This window comes from Talpa occidentalis, unplaced genomic scaffold, assembly GCF_014898055.3.
Source record: "Talpa occidentalis isolate TD23 unplaced genomic scaffold, MPIMG_talOcc4v2.1 talOcc4.15, whole genome shotgun sequence".
Lineage (NCBI taxonomy): Eukaryota > Metazoa > Chordata > Mammalia > Eulipotyphla > Talpidae > Talpa > Talpa occidentalis.
Window position 1 is genome coordinate 53,846,246 of NW_023601543.1, and position 22,971 is coordinate 53,869,216.

Below are 22,971 nucleotides of genomic sequence, written 5' to 3' on the forward strand. Positions count from 1 at the left end.
TTTCAAATTTAATAGACTTTTGCTCTTTATAATTTCCTTCTTTCTGTATGCCTTGTTGTTATTTTGCTGTTCATTTTCTAGTTTCTTAAAATGGAAGTTTAGATTATTGATTTTGAGGACTTTCTCTTGTTCCAGTGTTAGTGTAGTTACAAAGTTTCTGCAGGTGATTTTTGGATCTCTCCCACACATGGATCTGCCAGTGGTTTATTGACATGGTAAGCAGTTGTCTATCTAGTTCTGTTCTCGCCTCTCTGGTATACTGAATAAGATCAGATTCACACAGGGGCAGTTCAGTGGTAACCAGCAACTCATAAATAACTTTTCTATATTCTTTTCTCCCTGTAATGTCTCCAGTACTATCTTATTCCTGTAGCTTCTTTTTGTTGTTGCTGTTCCTCAACCAGAAACTTGAGATTCTAGGTACATTGCCGTATTGTGTACTTCCACTACCATGCGCATATCCAGCCAAACTTTGGGAGATTAGAAATATCAGTAGAGCAACAATAATTTTCTTTATCCTTCAGGGACCATAGCCCCACGGATAGGAAAAAAGTGGTCCCATCCCTTAGAGTATGGCCTTTGCAAACTTCCATTGTGACTGTGAAGTCTGCCACCACAAGATTGCTTGAGAGCTAGGGGAAAGACTATAGAGTAAAGAAGGAATGTATGAATGTTGTATGAATGTTGTAAGTTTCCTTTCCTATTCTTTCATACTAGAAGTAAAGAGCTTCCTCTGGAGACCTTTTTTTGAATGTCCTGGTTCCCTCTTCTAGATTAGATGTGAAACAAGATAGGAAAAATTGGTAAACTCACTTCCATTTCTTTTATTTATTTTTTACATCATTTTTCATTTTTAAACAATGTTTGCTCACCCCCCTCAGGTATAGCCCCAATAGAATTTCCTTCACCAATGTACCCGTGCACCATGACCACAGTTCTCTGTGCTCCTCCATCCCTTCCTCTGATCCCTCTCCCTCCTCCTCCCCTGCAAGATGTCTCTGATTTATAATTGTCTGTTTTCGTTTTGTTGTGTTTTGTATTATTATTGTTTTTTTCCCCTGATGTCTTATTTGGTTCTCCTATATTCATGCTATAAGTGAAACCATCCAATATTTTTCTTTTTCCTTCTGGCTTATTTTACTGAGCATAATTCCTTCTAGCTCCATCCACAATGCTGCAAATGGCATGAGTTTATCTTTTTTGATTGCTGAATAATATTCCATTGTGTATATATACCATATCTTCTTGATCCAGTCATCAATTTTGGGGCATTTGCATTGTTTCTAGGTTTACCTATTATAAATAGTGCTGCAATAAACATAGGGGTACAGGTGTACTTTTGAAACAATGTTTTTATATCTTTTGGGTAGATCCTAGGAGTAGAATTGCTGAGTCCATTTTTGGTCCACCGAGGAACCTGCAGACAGCTTTCCATAGTGTTTGGACCAGTTTGCATTCCCACCAGTAATGTAGGAGAGTTCATTTTTCACCATATCCTCACCAACATTTGTTGTTGCTAGTTTTTTTTATATGTGGCATTCTGTTTTTTGCAAACCCCTTATTTTGACCCCAATCCCTCCCCACCCTGCCCCCTATCCCCCATAGAGTGTCTCTGGTTCATAATTTTTTGTTGATTTTGATTTTCACTTTCTTATAGTTATTCATTTTCCTGGTCCCTCATTTAAGTTTTCTAGATTCCTGCTATGAGTGAGACCATCCGGTATTTTTCTTTTTCTTTCTGGCTTATTTCGCTGAGCATGATCCCTCCCAGCGCCATCCATGTTGCTGCAAATTGCATGTGTTTATCTATTTTGAATGCTGAGTAATATTACATGGTATATATGTACCACATCTTCTTGATCCAGTCATCTATTTTGGGGCATTTGGGCTGTTTCCAAAGCTTAGCTTTTGTAAATAGTGCTGCAATAAACATAGGGGTGCAGGTGCTCTTTGGAATTGATGTTTCTGTGTCCTCTGGGTAAATACCTAGGAGTGGAATTGCTGGATCATGTGGAAGCTCTATGTTTAGTAGGTCCAGAAATCTCCACACAGCTTTCCATAGTGGTTGGACCAATTTGCACTCCCACCAACAGTGCAGAAGAGTTTCTTTTTCTCCACATCCTTGCCAAAATTTGTTGTTGCTACTTTTTGTAATATGTGCCATTCTTACTGGTGTAAGATGGTATCTCATGGTAGTTTTGATTTGCATTTCCCTGATTACAAGTGATGTTGAACATTTCTTTATATGCCTGTTGGCCATTTGCATTTCCTCCTCAGAGAAGTTTCCTTTTAGCTCTTCTGCCCATTTTTTGACTGGATTATTTTCTTTGTTGTTATTGTCACTTTTGCTGTGCAGAAGCTCTTTAATTTGATGTAGTCCCAGCTGTTTATCTTTGCCTTCACTATCACTGCTTTGGGTGATGTGTCTGTAAAGATGTCTTTGAGGTGCAAATCACGCAGTGTTTCGCCTATATTTCCTTCTATGTATTTTATGGTTTCAGGTCTTATGTCTAGTTCTTTCATCCATTTTGAGTTGATTTTTGTGTATGGTGTGAGGTTGTGGTCGAACTTCATTCTTTTGCATGTAGCGACCCAGTTTTCCCAGCACCATTTATTGAACAAACTTTCTTTGCTCCAATGCATAGTCTTTGCTCCTTTGTCAAAGATTAGTTGACCATAAATCTGTGGGTTTATTTCTGGATTTTCTATTTAATTCTCTTCGTCTGTGTGTCTGTTCTTGTTCTTCTACCATGCAGTTTTGATGATTATGGCTTTGTAGTATAGTTTGAAGTCTGGGCATGTGATGCCTCCATTCCCTTCTTTTCTTTTCAGGAGAGCTTTGGCTATTCGGGGTTTTTTGTTATTCCAAATGAATTTCATTAATAATTGTTCTATTTCTTTGAAGAATGATATTGAAATTTTGATTGGAATTCCATTGAATCTGTAGATTGCTTTTGGTAGGATGGCTATTTTAATAATGTTTATTCTTCCAATCCATGAGCAGGGGTTGTCTTTCCATTTCTTTGTGTCTTCTTCTATTTCTTTTAACAGTATTTTAAAGTTTTTTTTGTATAGTTCCTTACCTCATTTGTTAGATTTACTCCCAAGTATTTGATTTTTTTTTTGTTTCGATAATAAAAGGGGTTTTTTTTTTATTTCTTCTTCAGATTTTTTGTTTGTGTATAGAAAGGCTACTGACTTTTGCGTGTTGATTTTGTATCCTGCCACTTTACTGAACTGATTGATGAGTTGAATTAGTTTTTCTGTGGAGTTTTTGGGGTTCTCTATGTATATTATCGTATCATCTGCAAATAGTGATAATTTGACTTCTTCTTTTCCTATTTGGATTCCTTGTATGTCTTTCTCTTGTCTTATTGCTCTGGCTAGGACTTCCAGTATTATATTGAAAAGCAGTGGTGAGAGTGGACATCCTTGTCTTGTTCCAGATCTTAATGGAATTGCATTCAGCTTTTCACCATTGAGAGTGATACTGGCTGTTTGTTTGTTATATATGGCCTTTATGATGTTGAGGTATGTTCCTTGTATCCCAAGAGTTTCAAGGGCTTTTATCATGAATGGGTGTTGCACTTTGTCGAAAGCTTTCACAGCATCTATTGATATTATCATATGGTTTTTATATTTCTTTTTATTGATGTGTTGGATAACGTTGATTGATTTTCAGATGTTGAACCATCCTTGTGTCCCTGGAATGAATCCTACTTGGTCATGGTGAATTAGCTTATGGATACATTGTTGGATTCTGATAGCTAAAATTTTATTGAGGTTTTTTGCATCAGTGTTCATTAGGGAGATTGGCCTGTAGTTTTCCTTTTTTGTGTTGTCCTTGTTCGGTTTTGGTATTAGTGTAATGTTGGCTTCACAGAACGTGGTTGGTATTGTCCCTTCCTTCTCAATTTTTTGGAAGAGTTTGTGAAGGATTGGCACTAATTCGTCTCTAAATGTTTGGTAGAATTCATTTGTAAATCCATCGGGTCCTGGGCTTTTGTTTTTGGGGAGGTTTTTGATTACCATTTCAATTTTGCTGCTTGTAATTGGTCGGTTTAGGTGTTCTATTTCTTCTTTATCTAGCTTTGGGTGATTGTAGAGTTGTAGGAATTTGTCCATCTCCTCTAGATTGTTGAACTTGTTTCCGTATATCTGTTCATAGTAGCTACTGATTATTCTTTTGATTTCTGCTGTGTCCGTTGTGATTTCTCCTCTTTCATTTATGATCCTGTTTATTTGTGCGTTCTCCTTTTTTTCCTTTCTGAGCCTGGCTAGGGATTTGTCTATTATAGTTTTTTTTTTTTTCGAAGAACCAGCTCTTGGTTTCATTGATCTTCTGGATTGTTTTTTTAGTTTCAATTTCATTTATTTCTGCTTTGGTTTTTATTATATCTTTTCTTCTACTGGTTTTGGGTTTTTTTTTTTTTGTTGTTGTTGTTCTTTTTCTAGATCTTTGAGCTTCGAGATTAGGTTGATTCTTTGAGTTCTTTCTTGTTTCTTGATGTGAGCTTCTATTGCTGTATATTTTCTTCTTATTACTGCTTTTGCTGCATCCCATACACTTAGGAAATTGGTGTCCTCCTTGTCATTCAATTCAAAGAATTTTTTTAATTTCTTCTTTGATCTCCTCATTAGTCCAGTGGTCTTCCAGTAGTGTGCTTTTCAATCTCCATGAGGTAGGAGTGTTCCTTGCCTTCTTTTTATGGTTTATTTCTAGTTTGATGCCTTCATGGTCAGAAAAGATGGTTGGTATGATTTCAATCTTGGTGTATCTGTTGATGTTTGTCTTGTGTCCCAGTATGTGATTGATCCTGGAGAATGATCCGTGTGCGCTTGAGAAAAATGTGTACTCCATTTTTTGGAGGGTTTAATGTTCTATAGATGTCTGTTAAGCCCAATCACTCTAGGTCCTTATTTAGAGCTTTAGTGTCTTTACTTATTTTTTGTCTTGTTGATCTATCCATTGTTGATAGTGGTGTGTTAAAGTCTCCCACTACATATGTGTTTTCTCTGATGTCTGTTTTCAGAGATGACAACAGTTGTCTAATATATTTTGGTGCTCCTTTGTTTGGTGAATATATGTTAATGAGTGTTATTTCTTCTTAAGTATTGTCCCCTTGATCATAATGTAGTGACCATTGGGGTCTCTTTTTATCTTTTTGAGTTTGAAATCTGTTTTATCTGATATAAGTATAGCTGTTCCTGCTTTCTTTTTAGGTCCATTTGCTTGTAGGATTGTTTTCCATCCTTTAACTTTGAGTCTATCTTTATCTTTTGTAGCTAAATGTGTTTCCTGGAGACAGCAAAAGGTTGGGTATGTTTCTTGATCCAGCCTGCGACTCTGTGTCTTTTTATTGAAGAGTTTAGTCCATTGACATTTAGAGTTAATATTGATATGTTAGCATCTGTGTTTGCCATTGTGTTTGTCTTTCCTTTGATTTTATTTATTTATTCTTTTAATAACTTTTTTTTGGCCTTCTTTCATTGTTATTCGTCCCTCTGAGGTTCTGGCTTTAGGACTCCTTGTAGTATTTTTTGGATTTGGGATTTAGTCATAATGAAATTCCAGAGTTTCTCCTTGTCTGGGAAGGTCCTTATTCTTTCTTCATAGAGGAAGGAGAGCTTTGTAGGATAGAGTATTCTTGGTTGGCATCTGTTTTCTTGGAGTCTGTTGACTATGTCCCTCCACTCTCTCCTTGCCTTTAGTGTTTCTTCGGAGAAGTCTGATGTCAGCCTGATTGGTTTTCCTTTAAATGTTATCTGTTTCTTCCCTCTTGTCAGCTTCATTATTTTTTCCTTGTCCTGGATTCTTGGGAGCTTTACTATTGTGTGTCTTGCTGTATTTTTCCTTTCATCGTGGAAGTCTGTTGTTCTTCTTGCTTCTTGTATATCAATTTTCAGCTCCTTCTTCACGTTTGGGAAGTTCTCTTCCATTATCTCCTGGAATATTTTCTCTAATCCTACATCTCTCTCCTCTCCTTCTGGTATTCCTATAACTCATATTTCCTTTCCTCATGGAGTCAGATAGTTCCCGAAATCTTTCATCGGTCTTTTTCCTTCGTACTTCTCTTTCCTTTTCTGTTTTGGTTCTTTTTATTTCTGTGTCTTCAAGAGTACTTATTCATTCTTCCATTTTATCTATTCTGCTTTCATTGCTTTCCCCAGATTTCTTTAGTGCCTCCATTCATTCTTTGATCTCCTGCATTTCTTTTACTTCCCTCTTTAGGGCCTCAATTTCATTCTTCTGATCATTGATTATTTTCCCCTTATCATTGTTTTCCTTTATGACTTCTATCAGTTTTTTAATCATGGGAATTTTAAATTCTCTTTCTTGAAGGTTCAGAAGTTCTTCCAAGTTACTGTCGTTGCAATCTCAGGGGTGGTTTTCTTTTTGTGGTGTGCTTTTTTCCTGAGGAGTTGCTAGGTTGCGTGTGGTTCTTCTACTCCCTACTGTCTGTTTTCTAATTTGCCGTATGCATTGGGACACTGTGTTGGTGGGACTGGCCGGAATCTTGGGTGAACTTCTCCACTCCCCTCTGGCTCCTCCAGGAGCCATCTGTCGGTTTCAAGCAGTCTTTACTGAAGAAAGGTCCCTGTTCTAAAATGCTGATGCGGGGACACACTCCCCTGCATGCCTGGTCTGCCCCGGGGTGGGTTTCCGCTCCCCCTCTGGGCTTAGACTGCAAGCCAGAAGGGGCCTCGCGTGGGCGAATTTCCCAGCTCACCTCTGGCTCCTGAGGGAGCCTTCTGCTTGTTTCAGGCAGTCTATACTGAAGAAATGTCTCTGTTCTAAAATGGCGATGCGGGGCGCACTCCCTGCATGCCCAGTCTGCCCCAGTGGTGGGTTCCCACTCCCCCTCTGGGCTTGGACTGTAGGCCAGAAGGGCCCTGGCTTGTGCAAACTTCCCAGCTCACGTCTGGCTCTTCAGGGAGCCTACTGCTGGTTTCAGGCAGTCTTTACTGAAGAAATGTCCCTGTTCTTAAATGGAGATGTGGGACATACTCCCTGCACGTCCAGTCTCAGGCACACTCTTCTGCCCCAGCCGTGGGTGCCTGCTCCCCCTCTGGGCTCAGACTGCTGGTCGGAAGTGGCCTGGCGTGGGCTAACTTCCCAGCTCACCACTGGCTCCTCCGGGAGCCTTCTGCTGGTTTCAAGCAGTCTTTACTGAAGAAAGGTCCCTGTTCTATGGTGTGTTGGTAATTTTTTTTCTGGTCGCTAGGTGGCGCCAGAGATCTCCCCTAGTGTCCTTGGGGAGCTGTTTTTTTCACCCCGTGGAACAGGGAACAGAGTGGGAATGGTGGCGAAAAACTCAACGGCTTTGGGGTGCTGTGTCTGCCTTGTGCCCCACCATCGTGGGAAACCCATGCCCCGAATTTCGTGCCCCAGGTCTCAGTTCCAAAGCCCTCAGGTCCAGGACGCGGGCTGTAGCCCAGTTCAGTGTCCGCAGAAGTGGCGCCTTTTGCACCCCGCTCCTGTGTCTGGGCGCCTGGTTTCTGATTACTCAGTGAGGGACTTTCACCTCAGTGAGGGCCCCTGCGTGTCTCCCCGCAAGGCTAGGTCGCAGGCGTGGGGACATGGGCAGCTGTGATCCGCGTTTGCTTTTCAAGCGTGCTGCTTTTCCGCACAATCTTACCGGCTGGCCTGGGGCTGTGTGTAGGTTTCCGGGGGTCTTTTATATATGTGCCATTCTTACTGGTGTGAGGATACTCACTGTCATTTCTATAGTACTTTATATTTTGGTCTTATTCCCTAGTTGCCTGCTAAATTTACTATTTAGAATTCTCAAATGGCTGCTCTGTGCATTCTGTCTAGCTTTTATGGATGAACTAAATATGTGAAGCTTGTTTGCCTTATATTAGTACAGCTTCTAATGTCTCTCTGCTCAATTTTTTTTTTTTTTTTAGCCCTGAATTTTACTTTTAAGACTGGCTTCCTGAGAGGGAAGGCCCCTATATCTGCTAATGCTCAGCCAGAGATAAGTCAGAAGTTACACTCAAACACCTCAAACCAGAAGGGCTTACACTTTCTGTTCAGGGATCTGTGTGCAGTCTGAGCTCATTCAAACTGCAGGCCATTTTCTAATCTGACCCATGTTTTACTTACCTCTGAGATCTCTTCATGTCCTCTTTGCATGTTCAGGCATTGTCAGTGATGTGTATTTGGTTTGGGCTCTCAAGTGTCTGTCATGCATGTGACAATTTTCCAGTTAACATGAGATATGTGGAGAATTGATGGAGCCTCCTGTGGCTTTCTCACTTTCCAGATCTCCCTGTTAACTGCAGGCTAATGTAGCTATTGTTTCTAAAGCTCCAAATCTAGTGAGTTTCCCCATATTAACAGCAACTGCAAAGTTAGTTTTCTCAGCCTGCCTTGCCTGCCTTGTTGCACAGATGGTCAAATATAATTTGGATAGGGAGTATTGGGAGCTTCCCTGGGCAAAAATACCACAAATTATGCTGTCTTACCTGAAGTTAAGTAATTTTCATGAATAAATGCTTCTGGTTTGTTGTATGTCTTTAGGCAAATTCCAATTTGCTGAAATGGTTGTTTCTGAGAGTTTTGTCCAGTTTTATTATTGCATTTGAAGAAGCATATATGCTAATTTCCTCAAGTTTAAAAATTTTTGGCAGTTACCACAGCTTATCTATACAATTTGCTGTAAAATAATGTGTCTGATAACACATAATTACATATTTAAGTTTAATAAATGAGATAATTTTTGCTTAACCAAAATAAATAAGATAGTCCGTTTGCAAAGACAACTATGATTTCCAAAGACTTTGCCACCTAAACAAGTTGAAAACCCATTGTTGTTAGTATGAAGAGATGATTCAAGTTTGTATTCTTCTTTGAGCATAGTGAAAACAGCATTTAACTGATATCAATCTGGTGACAATATAATGAATGAATTTGCTAAAGCCTGGGAATGAATACATTTGGAATATCATTACAATCATAGCAGTTCATGTATGAGATGATTAAGATCTTAGAGAATTATGGAAATTAAAATAGACCATAGATGTTGTGTAGGATTAGTTGTCATGATGTGATGATGAACTGGGTATGTATGTGTTTGCAGAGAGGTCCAAAGTATCTGAGTCTGGCTGGCTTGGAGAAAATATAGTATCTTCAAATGAAATAGGTTATTTCGGTGAACTGTCATGCCAAGATACTCTTAGTGTATTGTTTTGAACAGTTTGTTGGTATCCAAGTGGAAAAGCACATGCCCAAAAATAGATGACTGGATCAAGAAAATGTGGTACATATATACCATGGAATATTACTCAGCATTCAAAATAGATAAACACATGCAATTTGCAGCAACATGGATGGCGCTGGAAGGGATCATGCTCAGCTAAATAAGCCAGAAAGAAAAAGAAAAATACTGGATGGTCTCACTCATAGCAGGAATCTAGAAAACTTAAATAAGGGACCAGGAAAATGAATAACTATAAGAAAGTGAAAATCAAAATCAACAAAAAACTGTGAACCAGAGACACTTTTTGGGGGGTGGGGGGCGGGAGGGGACGGATTGGGGTCAGAATGGGGAGGTTGCAATTGTATGGGGAATATAAAAATAAAATTTATTATTTAAAAAAAAGGGAAAAAATAAAATAAAATACTATTGATGGTGAGTTTTTTAAACTCTAGAAAAAATGATTATCAAAGTAATTTATGTAAAAATACCAAATAAATCATGTGTGTGATTTTTCTAAGCAAAAAAAAAAAAAAAAGAATTGGTTGTGAGATTGGGATTGAAAAGAGAAAGATTTGACAAAGGAGATGGGAACCTTTACAGTTGGGTAATCACTGAACCTATCTGAATGGGCATAACCTAAGGGGAAGAAACAAAAATGAGCTTATTTTATTCATTTAATAAACTGTTTTTATTCGTTTAATCAACAGGTAACAAATATTAAAGAACACCCTGGAAGTTAACAAGTAATGTTACTACCTATCATAAAGCACATTTTAGAGTATTTCTTTCAGTGTGCATTGGTTGATTACTTCCTGGTTTCTGAACTTTAAGTGATCTTTTACAGTATTATATGAGCAACTTTTAAATGAAATATGTAAGTGAATGTACCTACCATGTGTAAAGCATAGATATTGAATTTTTTTTTTCTTCTTCTCAAAGGGCGCATTGTTCTTGGTAACTTTTGGAAAGGGTACGTGTGTGGCTCTTTCTGTTGCCTACTTAGTACTAGTCTTGCCTGTTTCATTTAAATACTTGTTCTGCTTTGTTACTTATTTCTTCTCCACTTGTTAGTTATTGTGCTACTAGTGTAGCATTCATCATTATCACCAATTGAGTGTTCAGGATCACTTGTTCCAACAGACTTGTACACAATAATTCTGTCATTGGGTTTTCCCTTTGTGCAGAAATGTTCTGGAATGAATGGCATTCAAACATAGCCCTATGCAACCCATTTTTTTTTTCAGAAACTAAAGAGAATGAGTGCAAAACACTCTTTAAGAGAAGCTGGATGGGCAAAAATGCTTGCCCTAATATATGTATGTTTTTTACTATTTTCTCCTTTTTACTTCTACTTGCTAACATTTTTCCAGAATAAGAATACAAATTAATAAGGCTTTAGCTCCAAAGTCATGTTCAGCTATATTGTGCTATTTGTCCCCTCACTGGGATTGACAGAGATGAGTGTGCAGAAGGATAACAGGAAAAAATATTTTTATTATAGGCTGATTTGTGTCTTTAGATTTTAAGTCTTAGATTTCCATTCTCATCACATGGAGAACAGTTTTTTACTGTACATTTCAATTATATGACTTAGAACACATAGTGCTGTTTTTTACCCCCACTACCATCTCTTATATCCCCTTGATCCTTTCTCTCTTCCCACTCATGCTTAACCTCAGAAACTTCACTTCATGTATTAATATCTGCTAACTGTTTTTCTTAGTCCAGAGTAATATTTTCCCCATACCTATCATGCCTTGAATTCATAGGGAATGGGTGCCAGCAGCTCAGGCTCCTTTCCATTGGTGCTCACAAAGTGTGCTTCTCCAGGTGGAACAGACAGGTGTTTCAACTGAACCCAAGTATCTTTCTCTTTATCTTCCTTTTTTCCCTGACCATTTTCTTTCACGTGTTTCAGGAAGATTTCTTAGTTCTTAGAGTGCTTAATAAGCTCAATATAAACATTAATTCTCTTGGCAAGAATCTTGCCCTTGTTTGTTTACAACAATGACTGTATTCTGGGTAACCTTATAGACACTTCCAGTTTTGCCATGGTAACATTTGTGGGGCATTCCTTTTTGAACAGTGCCCATTCCCTTGCTGTCTACAATATCACCTTTCTTGTTGATCTGCATTGCATGTGGCCAAAGGAACAACTCCATGTTTTCTAAAAGCCTAGAGAACACAGCTCATGCCTCTACTCTATCCCTTCGTATTTGTCATTCTGGCCAACTTCCTGGAAGATGACAGTTCTGGCTGAAAATGCTATTAGTTTTTATTACTATTTTACTTTGTCAAATCTTCTACTATGTAAATTTCCAATATTTCTCTTTGTCATCTGACTTTATTACACATAATCTCCTCAAACTCCTTACATTTTTTTTCTGAAAATAGCAGCATTTTGTCTTTTCTTACAAATGAATAGTACTCCAATAGTGTAGATGATATCACATCTTCTTGAGGGGAGAACAGTTTTTTCCTTCTTTTTCCTTTTGTATGTATATGAAAAGATGAATGTTAGCTGAATCTATTGTGATAATCATTTCATAATATATGTAAATCAAACCATCATATTGTACACCTTAAACTTATTCAGTGACATGTCGGTTATTTCTCAATAAAACTAGAAGGGAAATGGAAAGTAAGAATTCCAGAAACACTGGTATGCCATTTTGGTACATAATGATTGCCCCAAATTAGTAAACATATGAATATGTTCCAATTAATTTTCATTAAAAACTAAAGCAATTTTCACTAATAAATTTCCATTTAATATTTAATCTTCTTGGAGCTAACTTTCTTTAGTACAAGGTTCATAATCACAGACCATGTATAAGAAATTACTGAGATTATCATGTTCCTTTTTATTAAGTAACTTGCTCATACATATCCCAGATTATTGCATGAGTTGATATGGTACAATGAAAAGCACACTAATGTAACCATTAGGATTCCTGGGTTCTAGCCCTAATGTATAACATATAATAGCTTATTGCTATTTACCTTATGGTTTCTAGTCTTCTCTATGGATCCTAGTGTCTCTTCTATAAAGTAGGGTGATACCTATAACATAGGCCTGTTATAAATTTCAAAGAAGATAAAGAGAAGTAGTTTGAAAGTGTTAATATGGAAGGTTCTCACATTATCTTTTATATTTTATTTAATTTTTAAAAGTTAAAAATATGCCATAACAAATGTGTGATAAATTTTCATATTAAATTTCTGGAAAGGTTACTGTGCTTAAATTTTACAACTCTATTTCCTTTAATTCATTTTACACCTGTTCTGTAATTATTGGCTTGAAATCAGAAGAATTATAATTCTATGAATCTTTTCTATGAGAATAATTTGGTAAGCATGCATAATAGTACTAAATAATTTAAAGACTTAGTATCAGATTCAGATTAGAAAACTTTTCATTGATGGAAATATCTATAATTTATTTCTTTCATCTATTTGGATATCTTCAGCTCCAGAACACGTGAGTTAAAAAATTAAATGAGATTCTAGTTTTCTGAAGCTTGTTGAAGGTCAGTATGTTATATTGCTAGCAACTAGTTGTAAGAACAGTTCTGCTAGCAACTGGTTGTAAGAACACAAGCATGTCACTTTAGTTTTTCTGGGCCTCATTTCCTTATTATAAGAAGGTGATTTGGATTAGACTTCTAAGGTTCTTTCTACTTTTAACATTCTGTGATTTATTTTTAATTATAAGTGGAAACTGATGAAAAGATAAGGGTTGATTCTAATTTTGTTATAAATACTATTTATTATACTTGATTTATATCTAGCATGACCATATATTTTGCCATCCAAACAAGAAGAAACTTTTTAAAGTGAAAGGAATACTGTTAGTAATGACTCAAGAAACTTTTTAAAGTGAAAGGGGTACTGTTAGTAATGACTCAGGACTGTTCTAGATAGACTAGAATGTCTGGTTACCTTATCTGTACTCCCACACATTTTTCTGTTAACAATAAATTCAGTAAACACAAACTGGACACAGACAACTGGAACAAAGTTTATGAAGTAAGTTGCTTATACCTGATTCTCTTTTTTTGTGAGAACTAAAACCATAAAATTTGTATTGTTTTTTTGTTAACATGAATTCTGTATTGTTTGCTGAAGAAGAATATCTATCAGTTTTAATTCCTCTTGATAGATTTTCTGTTTTTTATTATAGATCCACTATGTGTAGAGAATAATGCAACATCATGTCAGCAATTCCCAGCTAGTAAAAAAGGGATGTTCACAGATGACTTACACAAGCTGGTGGATGACTGGACAAAGGAAACAGTAGGAAATTCTCTTATTAAGCCAAGTTTAAACCAACTTAAACAGAGTCAACACAAACTGGACACAGACAACTGGAACAAAGTTTATGAAGTAAGTTGCTTATACCTGATTCTCTTTTTTTATGAGAACTAAAACCATAAAATTTGATTCCTTTAGGCCATGGGCACAGTCAGTATGAGAGAGTGGTGTGATTTGACAACATAAAGGCCTTTATTCTTGTCTAGATCATTATTTCTTTGAGAAAATTATCTTTTAGACCAGGGGTCATCAAACTTTCTGAGTAAGTAAATGAGTAAATATTTTCAAGCCATAATGTTGCAGCTGCTCACTTCTGTCATTCTAGTATACAGAAGCAGCCACAGATAATATGTAAATGAATGGGCATGGCTTTGTTCCATAAAACTCAATTCATAAAAAAAGAGGTGGTTGGCTAACCTTTGTTTTAGATTATTTATTGTACTTGAGAAAAAAAACATCAAACATCAAAACAGAAAGCATCTGGAGTAAGAGTCAGTTCAATTCTATAGTTGCAAGAAGAGTTTGGGTTTTGAGGAACAGCTATCTAATGTTGTATATCAATATTCTTAGAACCAATAAAATGTCTTATTTGCCCACTATGAAAAAGGATTTCAGAGCTCTTTAAGCTAGACAATTATAAAAGGCATCTTAACTTTATAATGAGATGTTTAGTTAATTGCATATGGCCTTAGTCTGGTATACATGCCATTCAAATGTAGAAAGATGTCCATAGTGCATTCTGAAGTGGGAAGAAGGCAGACTTATAGAATATATATGTGTGTGGAATAAAAAGAATATATATGTATGTGTGTGTATACACATCTATGTATAGTATTTTTCTAGCATTACATACATTATATATATACACATATACATAGAAATAGGAAAAGCCATTAACAATTTGCTAAATGGTAGAATTTGGACCTTATTTTATTTGTACTTTTCTGTCTTTGAACTTTTTAAGTATTTCTTTTCAAAATGAGTAAGTCTATTAAAATGTGAATCAAGACTTAGAATCTAAACTCTTACATTTGACAAAGATATCTCTGTGTGTGTGTTGTTCGTATACATGCTTGTGTGTATATATATTGTTATTGCATATAGTTTGGTGAACAAAGTTTGAAAATGCATTTATTGTTAATGTTGAATAAAAATTTTCAATAGCTCTAGATTCCCCAAACTAGTAAGCAGTGTATCTGCTTGTGGGGGGATGGGGCGGGGTATCTATCTCTTTATCTTACTCCTGGCACAGATTTATGCATAGATTTATCACCATTGTAAAAAATTGTAAGCCTTTACAGGCAGATTTCAAGGCTTAAGTGTATGTGTGCTGCCAGTGAGAAATCCTCTGAGTACTGTGTAAATGGAGGCTTTTGTTGATTTATAGGAGTGTTGCTTATTGCAGTATAGTGGGAAATGTTTAACGGAAAAGTCAAAAATGGAATTTGAATGAAACTGGTGAAGGGTGTCCAGTGTCAGCTCAGTTATTTGCTAGTTTGTGCCTATTTGTACCTCAGTTTTCTTGACTTTAAAATAGGGATAATACTTTGCCCTGCAAGATTGTCGTGAGAATTAAATAACACCTATACAATATCTAGTACATAGTAGAGAGACTATATATCATGATTATTTTTATGTTCAGTTGATGATATCTTTGTGTGGAGAGTATCTCACTACCTAATGTTCTTGCATGTTACTGATCTCTAGCCTTACTTAGAAAATTTTGTCACAATTATGTGCCAGGTTCTTTACGGTATGCAAAGCCCCATGTCTAGGCACTGGGTTTGATGAACAAAAACAAGTATGTTCCCTATTCTCATGGAATTTATACTCTGGTGGGGCAGTTAGACACAGACTTTTATAGATATAAAATTGCAACTGTGATAAAGACTTCACAGGAGTGATATGAGATACCATGCAGTAAGGGAAATTTAACCTAGTAAAGGAAAGTCAAGGAAAGCTTCTCTGAGGTGATGGCTGAGTAGAGACCTGCAGGGTGGGTTGATGTTAACTAGGTTAAAAGAAGGAGAGACTATGATTCCAAGCAGAAAGGACAGTATATTCAAAGGCCTTGTCTGAGGAAAGGGAGCATGGAGGAACTGAAAGTAGGCCAGTATGGTTGAAGTGAAGAGAGCAGAAACATTTTGGTGCACAGGGAATCTACGGAGGTGTAGTAGGTAGGGTCTTAAAAGTGGTGATACTAGGTATTTGACTTCATTTTAAGAAAAATGGATAGCCATTGAATCCTCAGGGTTGACATGATCAAATTTGCTTTTTGAAATCTGCTTTTTGAAGCAATAAGAAAGGATTATTGGGAATAAGGGTAGATGTTGATAGGCACCAGAGTAGTCCAAATAAAGGGGAGTTGAGATGAACAAAGGTGAAAAACTCCCCAAAGTGTTTAGCGATAAAATGGATAAGACATATGGCAGGAGTTATCAAGGTTAGGTTTCTAGCTGGTATAACAGGCACCAATTTCAGTGTATGACTCACTGACATGGGGGATGTAAGCAGATAGTGTGTTTTGGTAGAAGAAATATCCTATGTTTGATTTTGGTCATTGGAATATGAGATACCTTTTAAATCTCCGAGAAAAGAATAACAAGCCATTACCAACTCAGTATTTTAAAAAAAAAATCATACTGTTATTGTTTGTAAAATATGTTCATCATAGAATTTACTCAGTGCAGAAAAGTACAAATTTTAAAATACTACCTTCAAGTAGATAGACATAATTTCAGGTATCTTTTTATTTCTACATATGGATGCATGGATATGACTAGAAAAATGTAAGCATACTAAATAATTATTAAATTTAGTTTTACCTTAACAGAACAAAAACACTGCTATGAAGAGATTGTTGAACTTTAAATAAATGTGTTTTGTTTGACCTCAAGATATTTTCATTCATTCTTGAGTCAAGCAAAAAACATTTACCCTAACTTTAGTTTGAAACATTAGTTGAAAGTTTAATTGAAAGGGTTTTAGCTCGACCATTCAATTTAGAAGAATTTGGTACTGATACCAAGCTCTCCTTTCAGTGAGAATTATTTACTTCCATTAGACTTACTATTCCCATGTGCCTAAAATTTAGTAATCCCTATACATATGCATATTCAAAATATCATACACTAAGAAGAATCAGACAATAATGTATTTTCTCAGCAGTGCCAAAAACATAATTGCCTTGAGTTTAAATTTCCAATAATATAATAGATATGTCAGATTTTAAAATTGCGATTATAAAGGGATTAGGAAGGTGACATTTATTGAGCACCTACTATACACCAGTCTCTTTCCCCATGCCACACTAAATCATGCTTGTCTTTCTCCAAAGAATTATGCAGTAAAATGTGAACGGCGATTTAGCATGGACCTTGTAGTTAGCAGGAACTGTGTTCTAATCCTTGCTCATTGTGAACTTTCTTAGTGGTATTGAGTAATACCAATTTTGAGTGTCTATTTGCACATCTGAAAATATAAAGCTTGCAAGGGCAGTTATGAAGATGAAATGAAATAAGGTATGTAACTATGCTTAGTACACAGAAAGGTGAATACTGTGGTAGCTACTTATAGTAATAATAGGAGTAGTAAGCCAAACAGAATAGGAAGGAATATAGATGGGTAAAAACATCTACAAATAAACTGATCTTTTGTTTTTATTTTTTTATTAGAATACTCCATCTACTATGGGCTACACATCAACATGGATTTCTTCTCTGTCGCAAATCCGTGGAGCTGTCCCAACCTCTTTGCCACAAGGACTCCCACTCCCTTCGTTTCCTGGGCCATTATCATCATATGGAATGCCCCATGTTTGTCAATATACTGCTGTGGGGGGACCAGGATATCCACTACAGTGGGTAGGGATTTCAGGAACACCACAACAGTCTGTAGCAATTCCTGCCCAATCTGGGGGAGTGTTACAGCCAGGGATGAATTTGCAGACGTTTCCAACTTCACCAGTGCAGAATCCATCTACAATCCCTCCTGGTCCCAAATGAATCAGGGTAGATGATGAACAGGGAGACTTTTTCAGAATTACTTTCAGGACACCTAAGATATTAAACTTTCCTCTTGGGTTCTGCAATGTTTCCCCCCATTTATGTTTACTTCCCACTGTATTTTTGTTGTTGTTGTTCCAATGTGGTATTTAATATAGCTCATCACTCTGTAGATCTGTGCAGATTGTATATAGAATACTGCACACTGAATGTTTTTTCACTTCAACTCCTATCCTCTTTGATACTTGATTTTTTAAAAATACCATTCAGAATGCTTTAATAAGCTCAACTTGAGTATTACCATTTCCAGGACATTCCCCATGCATTGCTCTGAAGCCCCCGTTTTTTACTGCTGCTATTTGCAGCTGTGTGATACTTTTCTTTAAAATGTATGAAAACAATTTAAATTGATAGTCCCCAAATGTGGATGAAGTGAGACCTTTCAATAGCTGGAGTCTTATGGGAGTTTTCACATGTTTACCTTAGGTTTATCTTTCACAGAAGGCAGGGTAACTTGCTGCAGAAAATGTTTTGGTGTATGAAATTAGAATAACTTTGTCAACTAATATAGAACATGAACCCATTTTAATGTGATTTTCTTCCCGTCATCACAGCAGTAGAAGGAATGAAGTCTTGTATTAGGTGAGACGGAGAGAAAGGAGAAAACAGAACTGTAACAGTTCCTTGATACTGCAGATACTGTAGCTGCCTTATGATTTGATAGTAATTCAAAGCAGCTAACTCCTTGTTTCTCATGTGCACACTACATTGTTTTTGAGCATTGAGAAGCATTGGTTTGGCATGCATTCTTTTGTAAGGGAAATATGCAGCTGATATGAATCTCATTTGGGGGGAATCTTTGTATTCTTAAAAGAGATTCAAGTTATGCCTCTAACAGTCCGTTCTTATTAAGTGAAATTTACTTGATACAATAGGTTTTATAGGTTTTGAGACTTAAACATGAAATGCTGGCTTTACAGGGTTCTAAGAAATGTGGGGTATACACTATCCTTCAGTGAGATACTAGGCCCTCGAAGGATACTATATTACGTTACACTTAGCTTTTTTTTGATTACCATTTTTTAGTTGTTACAACTTCTTGTTAGTATCTATAGCAGCTTAGATAATTTTAGATCTTAGATGGTTTTGGCAGCCTCTTTAGATTCTGAGAGAGATCACTGTCAAGTTGCACTTTACTGGGTTTTATCCAGTTTCAGGAAGAGGGGAGGCAATGTCAAACTATACACTTTTGGTTTTCAAGAAGGTTAACTGTAATAATCTTAAAAAGTTGGTTATAGAGTTACCTAATGCTCATTCCGTTAAACCCAACAGAATTCTTCAGTGGTATTTATCATACCATGTACACATGTTTAAAATATTTGCTTTCTACTCTGAAGATTTAAAAATACATATTTACCTAATAACAAGTTCTATTTACTGGTAAATATCAGCCAACATTTCTGTATAACAGATTTTCTTCCATATTCCTCTAAAAATGTTATTCCATAAGCTTGCCAGATAATGAGGAAAACTTAATGGGTGTACTTTTTTTTTTTTTTTTTCACAGTCTACTTTGTGATATTCAATACCCTTTTTCAAAAACGTGTCTTATATGGCTTACCTAATGATCACACTCACCATCATAAAGATTCTATTGGTATCATTTGGGGCACCTAGGGCAGCATTTTGAGAATTGCTGTTGATGAGGTCCACATTTTTTTGTTTTTTTGTTTTCATAAAATATACTGTGGTTTAGATAAGTTTTTCTAAATCTTATATAGAGATTCTTCAAATTTCTTCTAAAGTATTGATTTGCACGTTGAAGTGACTTGAGGCATCAGTATAATGCAGATGCTTGCAATGCAATGGTTTCCATGTGTACAAAAAACAATGCACCTAAAATCCATAATTCTTTAAAACTGCTCATGTTTCATTTTAAGAGTTGGCTTTGTATAAATTACATTGAAACATACAACCTATAAAGTAAAAGTGCTGCAGGTTTTAAAACTCCTTCTCCTTTAGTCACAATCTTTTTAAACAGTGTACCCTAGGATGAAAAGAGCTCCATGGATGACATGCATAATTATGCTTAATAAATAAAATGGCTGTTCTACTCTATATGTCCCGCATTTTGCCACCACCTCTGTTTTATGTATAATTCATCATTTGCTTTCCTGCAGACTTTTGCAGTGCCTTGTAATATTTAGAATCTTTTCAGATTTTTTGCTGGAAAGAAAAGTAGTCTTCTAAAGTTTGAAGATGGTGAATACTGTATTGCTGTCTCCATGCTGGCTGTAGTAGTTGGGTTAACATATATGTTATATATACATTGTGTATATGTAACATGTGTAAGTTTTGAAAAGAAATGAAATGAAAGAAAGTGTGTTTGTGCAGAAATGAAAAGAAAAGTGTGTTTGTGCAGAAATGAAGAATAGTGTTATTCACATCTCTGTGGTATTTTATTTATTTTTCCCCATTACTTAAATGTTTGATTCAGGTTATAATCATTTAGACTATAAATATTGGCTAGCTTTCTATCTTGGGGTTTTGCATTATTTTACAATTTTGCTAAATCATATAATAGTACTGTTTTCATCCTTGCTGAGAAGTAATTAACTCTTGAGGTAAAGCTCAAAAATTCCCATTTTAACAAAGACCCTACTATATAACAAGGGCTTTCTACACATTTCCAAAACCACACAAACCTGTCCTTTTTCATTTCCTCCTTGTAGAAGAGAAAATGGTTATACTAAACATCTGCTTGTAAAATTTATTTTGGGTATAGTCTCTGTGTCCAACCAATATGTTTACTTCTCAAAGTGCAAGTCTGATGAATATAGTACTGTATCTCTATATGTGGCAATGTGAGCATTTCATCATGAAGTACCTGCTGCTGTATTTGTGACGTTGGGTATAACATCATAAGAATATGAAACCAGTATTGGTGTAAATCTAATGCAAATAACCCTATGTATATTTGTAGCAGTCGTGAATCTCTACCTAAGGTAATTTGCTGTAATATAACAAATATCCATTCTGGTTTTTATCCTTTTCTTACCAGTTTTTTATCAAGCATGAATGTGAATGGTTTGACAGCAAAATTACCTGTGAAAGTTTAAAGGCACTTTTCTGCTGCAATTCTTGGATTGAGAGTGGAGTGTTATGTATAATACGATGGGATATATCATTTTAGAGCCCCATATTTTATTCTAGTCCAATTACTTTTGTTTATCTACCTCGTTTTCAGTGCTGTTTTGGGGTGCACAAGTAAACACTGCCTGTGAGACTTGTTTTTTTGCCTTGATTCTCAGTATTTTTTCAGGTTATAAATTCTATCCTGCCTCCTTGTCCCAGTGCTAACTCTGAGTTTGAGATGAGAGTGATCATTACTCTGTCACCAATCTGTATTTAAGTGAAGAGAACCATGTGCCTCTGTGAAATAAACCTTGAGTATTTGGGGATGGAGAGCAGAGAAATAAATCCAGCAGGTGGCAATATAGGACTTAATTTTAGGAGTTATTTGTAAAACAAATGATAGGAAAGTACCTGAATTAGACAGTCTAGTGCCTGTTACTTTGCATCTTTTATTAGAGGTGCATTTCTCATCTACGTGCCTAAAGGGCTATGGGTTGAAATTGCTTTAACTACCACAGTTAAATATTTCACTATTCCTACAGCAATGGCCTGTCATCCAGCTTATTAACATACTGCTAAGTTTTTGCAGTAATATTTTGTTACCTTAAAATGGCCGTATACTTTTATTTGAATTGTAGTTGGTAACTGTTTATCCAGTCTCTAAAATTTAGGAGGCATTGGCTTTTTCTCTGCTGTCTTTTCAAAATGGTAATGATGATGTATTACTTTTTTCCCTGAAAATTCAGCAAATGTTTCTAAACCACATGTTCCTTGTTTCACATGTTTACACTTTTATACTGTAGCATATTTCATCTTGGTAAATACTGTATTTCAGGCATCATATATAAGTACATTCCTGAGGTTTATTTGGCATCAATTTGGTATTCGGTTATTTAATCTTTTGTTTGGTTCAGAAAAACGTAAGATATTTGTGGTGGTGTGCAGGTCATTTTCTAGAATTGATGGTTCATTTTTCATTCTGTAGTTTATTGGGGATTTCTTTTTCCCTTCTTTGTTTAGATGATGAATCAGAAAGCGGGGAATGGGAATAGAAAAGGCCATTGATTTGGTAAATGTAATTTCTGGGATTGAAATTTTAAAAAAGAAATGCAGATTGTAAAATGGTACCACTCAAACCTGGTAAAATCCCTTCAAGTGAAATTAGTATAAAATGTTTATGGAGCCAGGTGCTTTCAGGTCACTTTGAAAATAGTTTTTTATGTGAAGGATGAACATAAACATTGGTCGGGGTCTTTGACAGCCAACATGCATAGGGACCTAGAATAGTAACTAGGTTACACTGAAGTTATTTTTAACGGAGATAGCTGGAAAACTGTATAAACCAGCAGCTCCCGTTCTAGAAGGTTGTCTTTTGATTGAAAAAAAAAATAGCCCAAAGAAAAAGACTAAAAGTCAAGCAAGAAGGAAAGAGAGAAACTGGGTTCTGAGAAAAATGTGCTAGTGTAAAATGAACTCCTAAATGTGTGCTTGTCATCCTTTCAATTTTATTTTCTTTCTTTTCCTCTATAACTTAAGACTTTAGATAGATGTTTGTGGTCCAGAACACATCCTCAGCAGAAGTAGTGACTGATTGGAAAGTACAGTTGTTCAAGGTCTGTCATGCTCAATCACTTAAAGCTGTAATTTGTTTGATCTGAATATTAAGCATGTAGACCTAGTGCAGCATCGGAGCCACTCAGGAAGTTTATGCAATTAATAAACTTTCACACATAATTTACTACAAGTATGCAGAATTTCAGCGACTTCTTTGCTCTTAACATTTAGTTGTATATGTGAATTATCCTTTCTTAATTGGGGAATGTAGCATTATATAGAGTATTGATTTTAATTCTTAACATTAATTGTTTTTCTTTTGTAAACCAAGTGATCTGCCTTTGGTTCTTGGAAAATGTGACTTTTATTTCATTTGTACCCAACCATTGTAAGGATTTTGTTTGTTTCCAGGGAATTTTGTTTTGAAACAGAAAATAAAGACTGTGTTAAAATAAATATGTTATCTTATTAAAATTCTGTCATAGCCATTGCAATTATCTGATTCTTTATTTACCAAATGTAATTTAGCTGATTTCAAAAATTTAGTCCTGTGGATTATGCTGGCTGACCAAGCTATATGTTACCTCTTGATTTGTAGCTCCAACAGAATTTGAGTTGGACTTCTTTTCTACACTTGTAAATGAGCCATAATTTTAGTAGTCACTATGATTTACTGAGTACCTAATATGTTAGGCTTTTATTTGTGATATTTTTAAAATCAGCAATATTATCCCCACTTCATAAAGTTAATTTGAGGA

General features: G+C 35.9%; 1 protein-coding gene across 1 annotated transcript in view; it reads left to right on the forward strand.

Annotated features, from left to right (window-relative positions):
• WNK3 (WNK lysine deficient protein kinase 3) overlaps positions 1–22,653 on the forward strand; it is a 98,404-nt gene extending 75,751 nt beyond the window's left edge. The window contains exons 12-13 of the mRNA XM_037511666.2: positions 13,390–13,592; positions 17,195–22,653. Coding sequence (XP_037367563.1) covers positions 13,390–13,592; positions 17,195–17,524 — 533 coding nt within the window. The 3' untranslated portion in view covers positions 17,525–22,653. The remainder of the gene's footprint in view (positions 1–13,389; positions 13,593–17,194) is intronic.
• Positions 22,654–22,971: the final 318 nt, after the last annotated feature.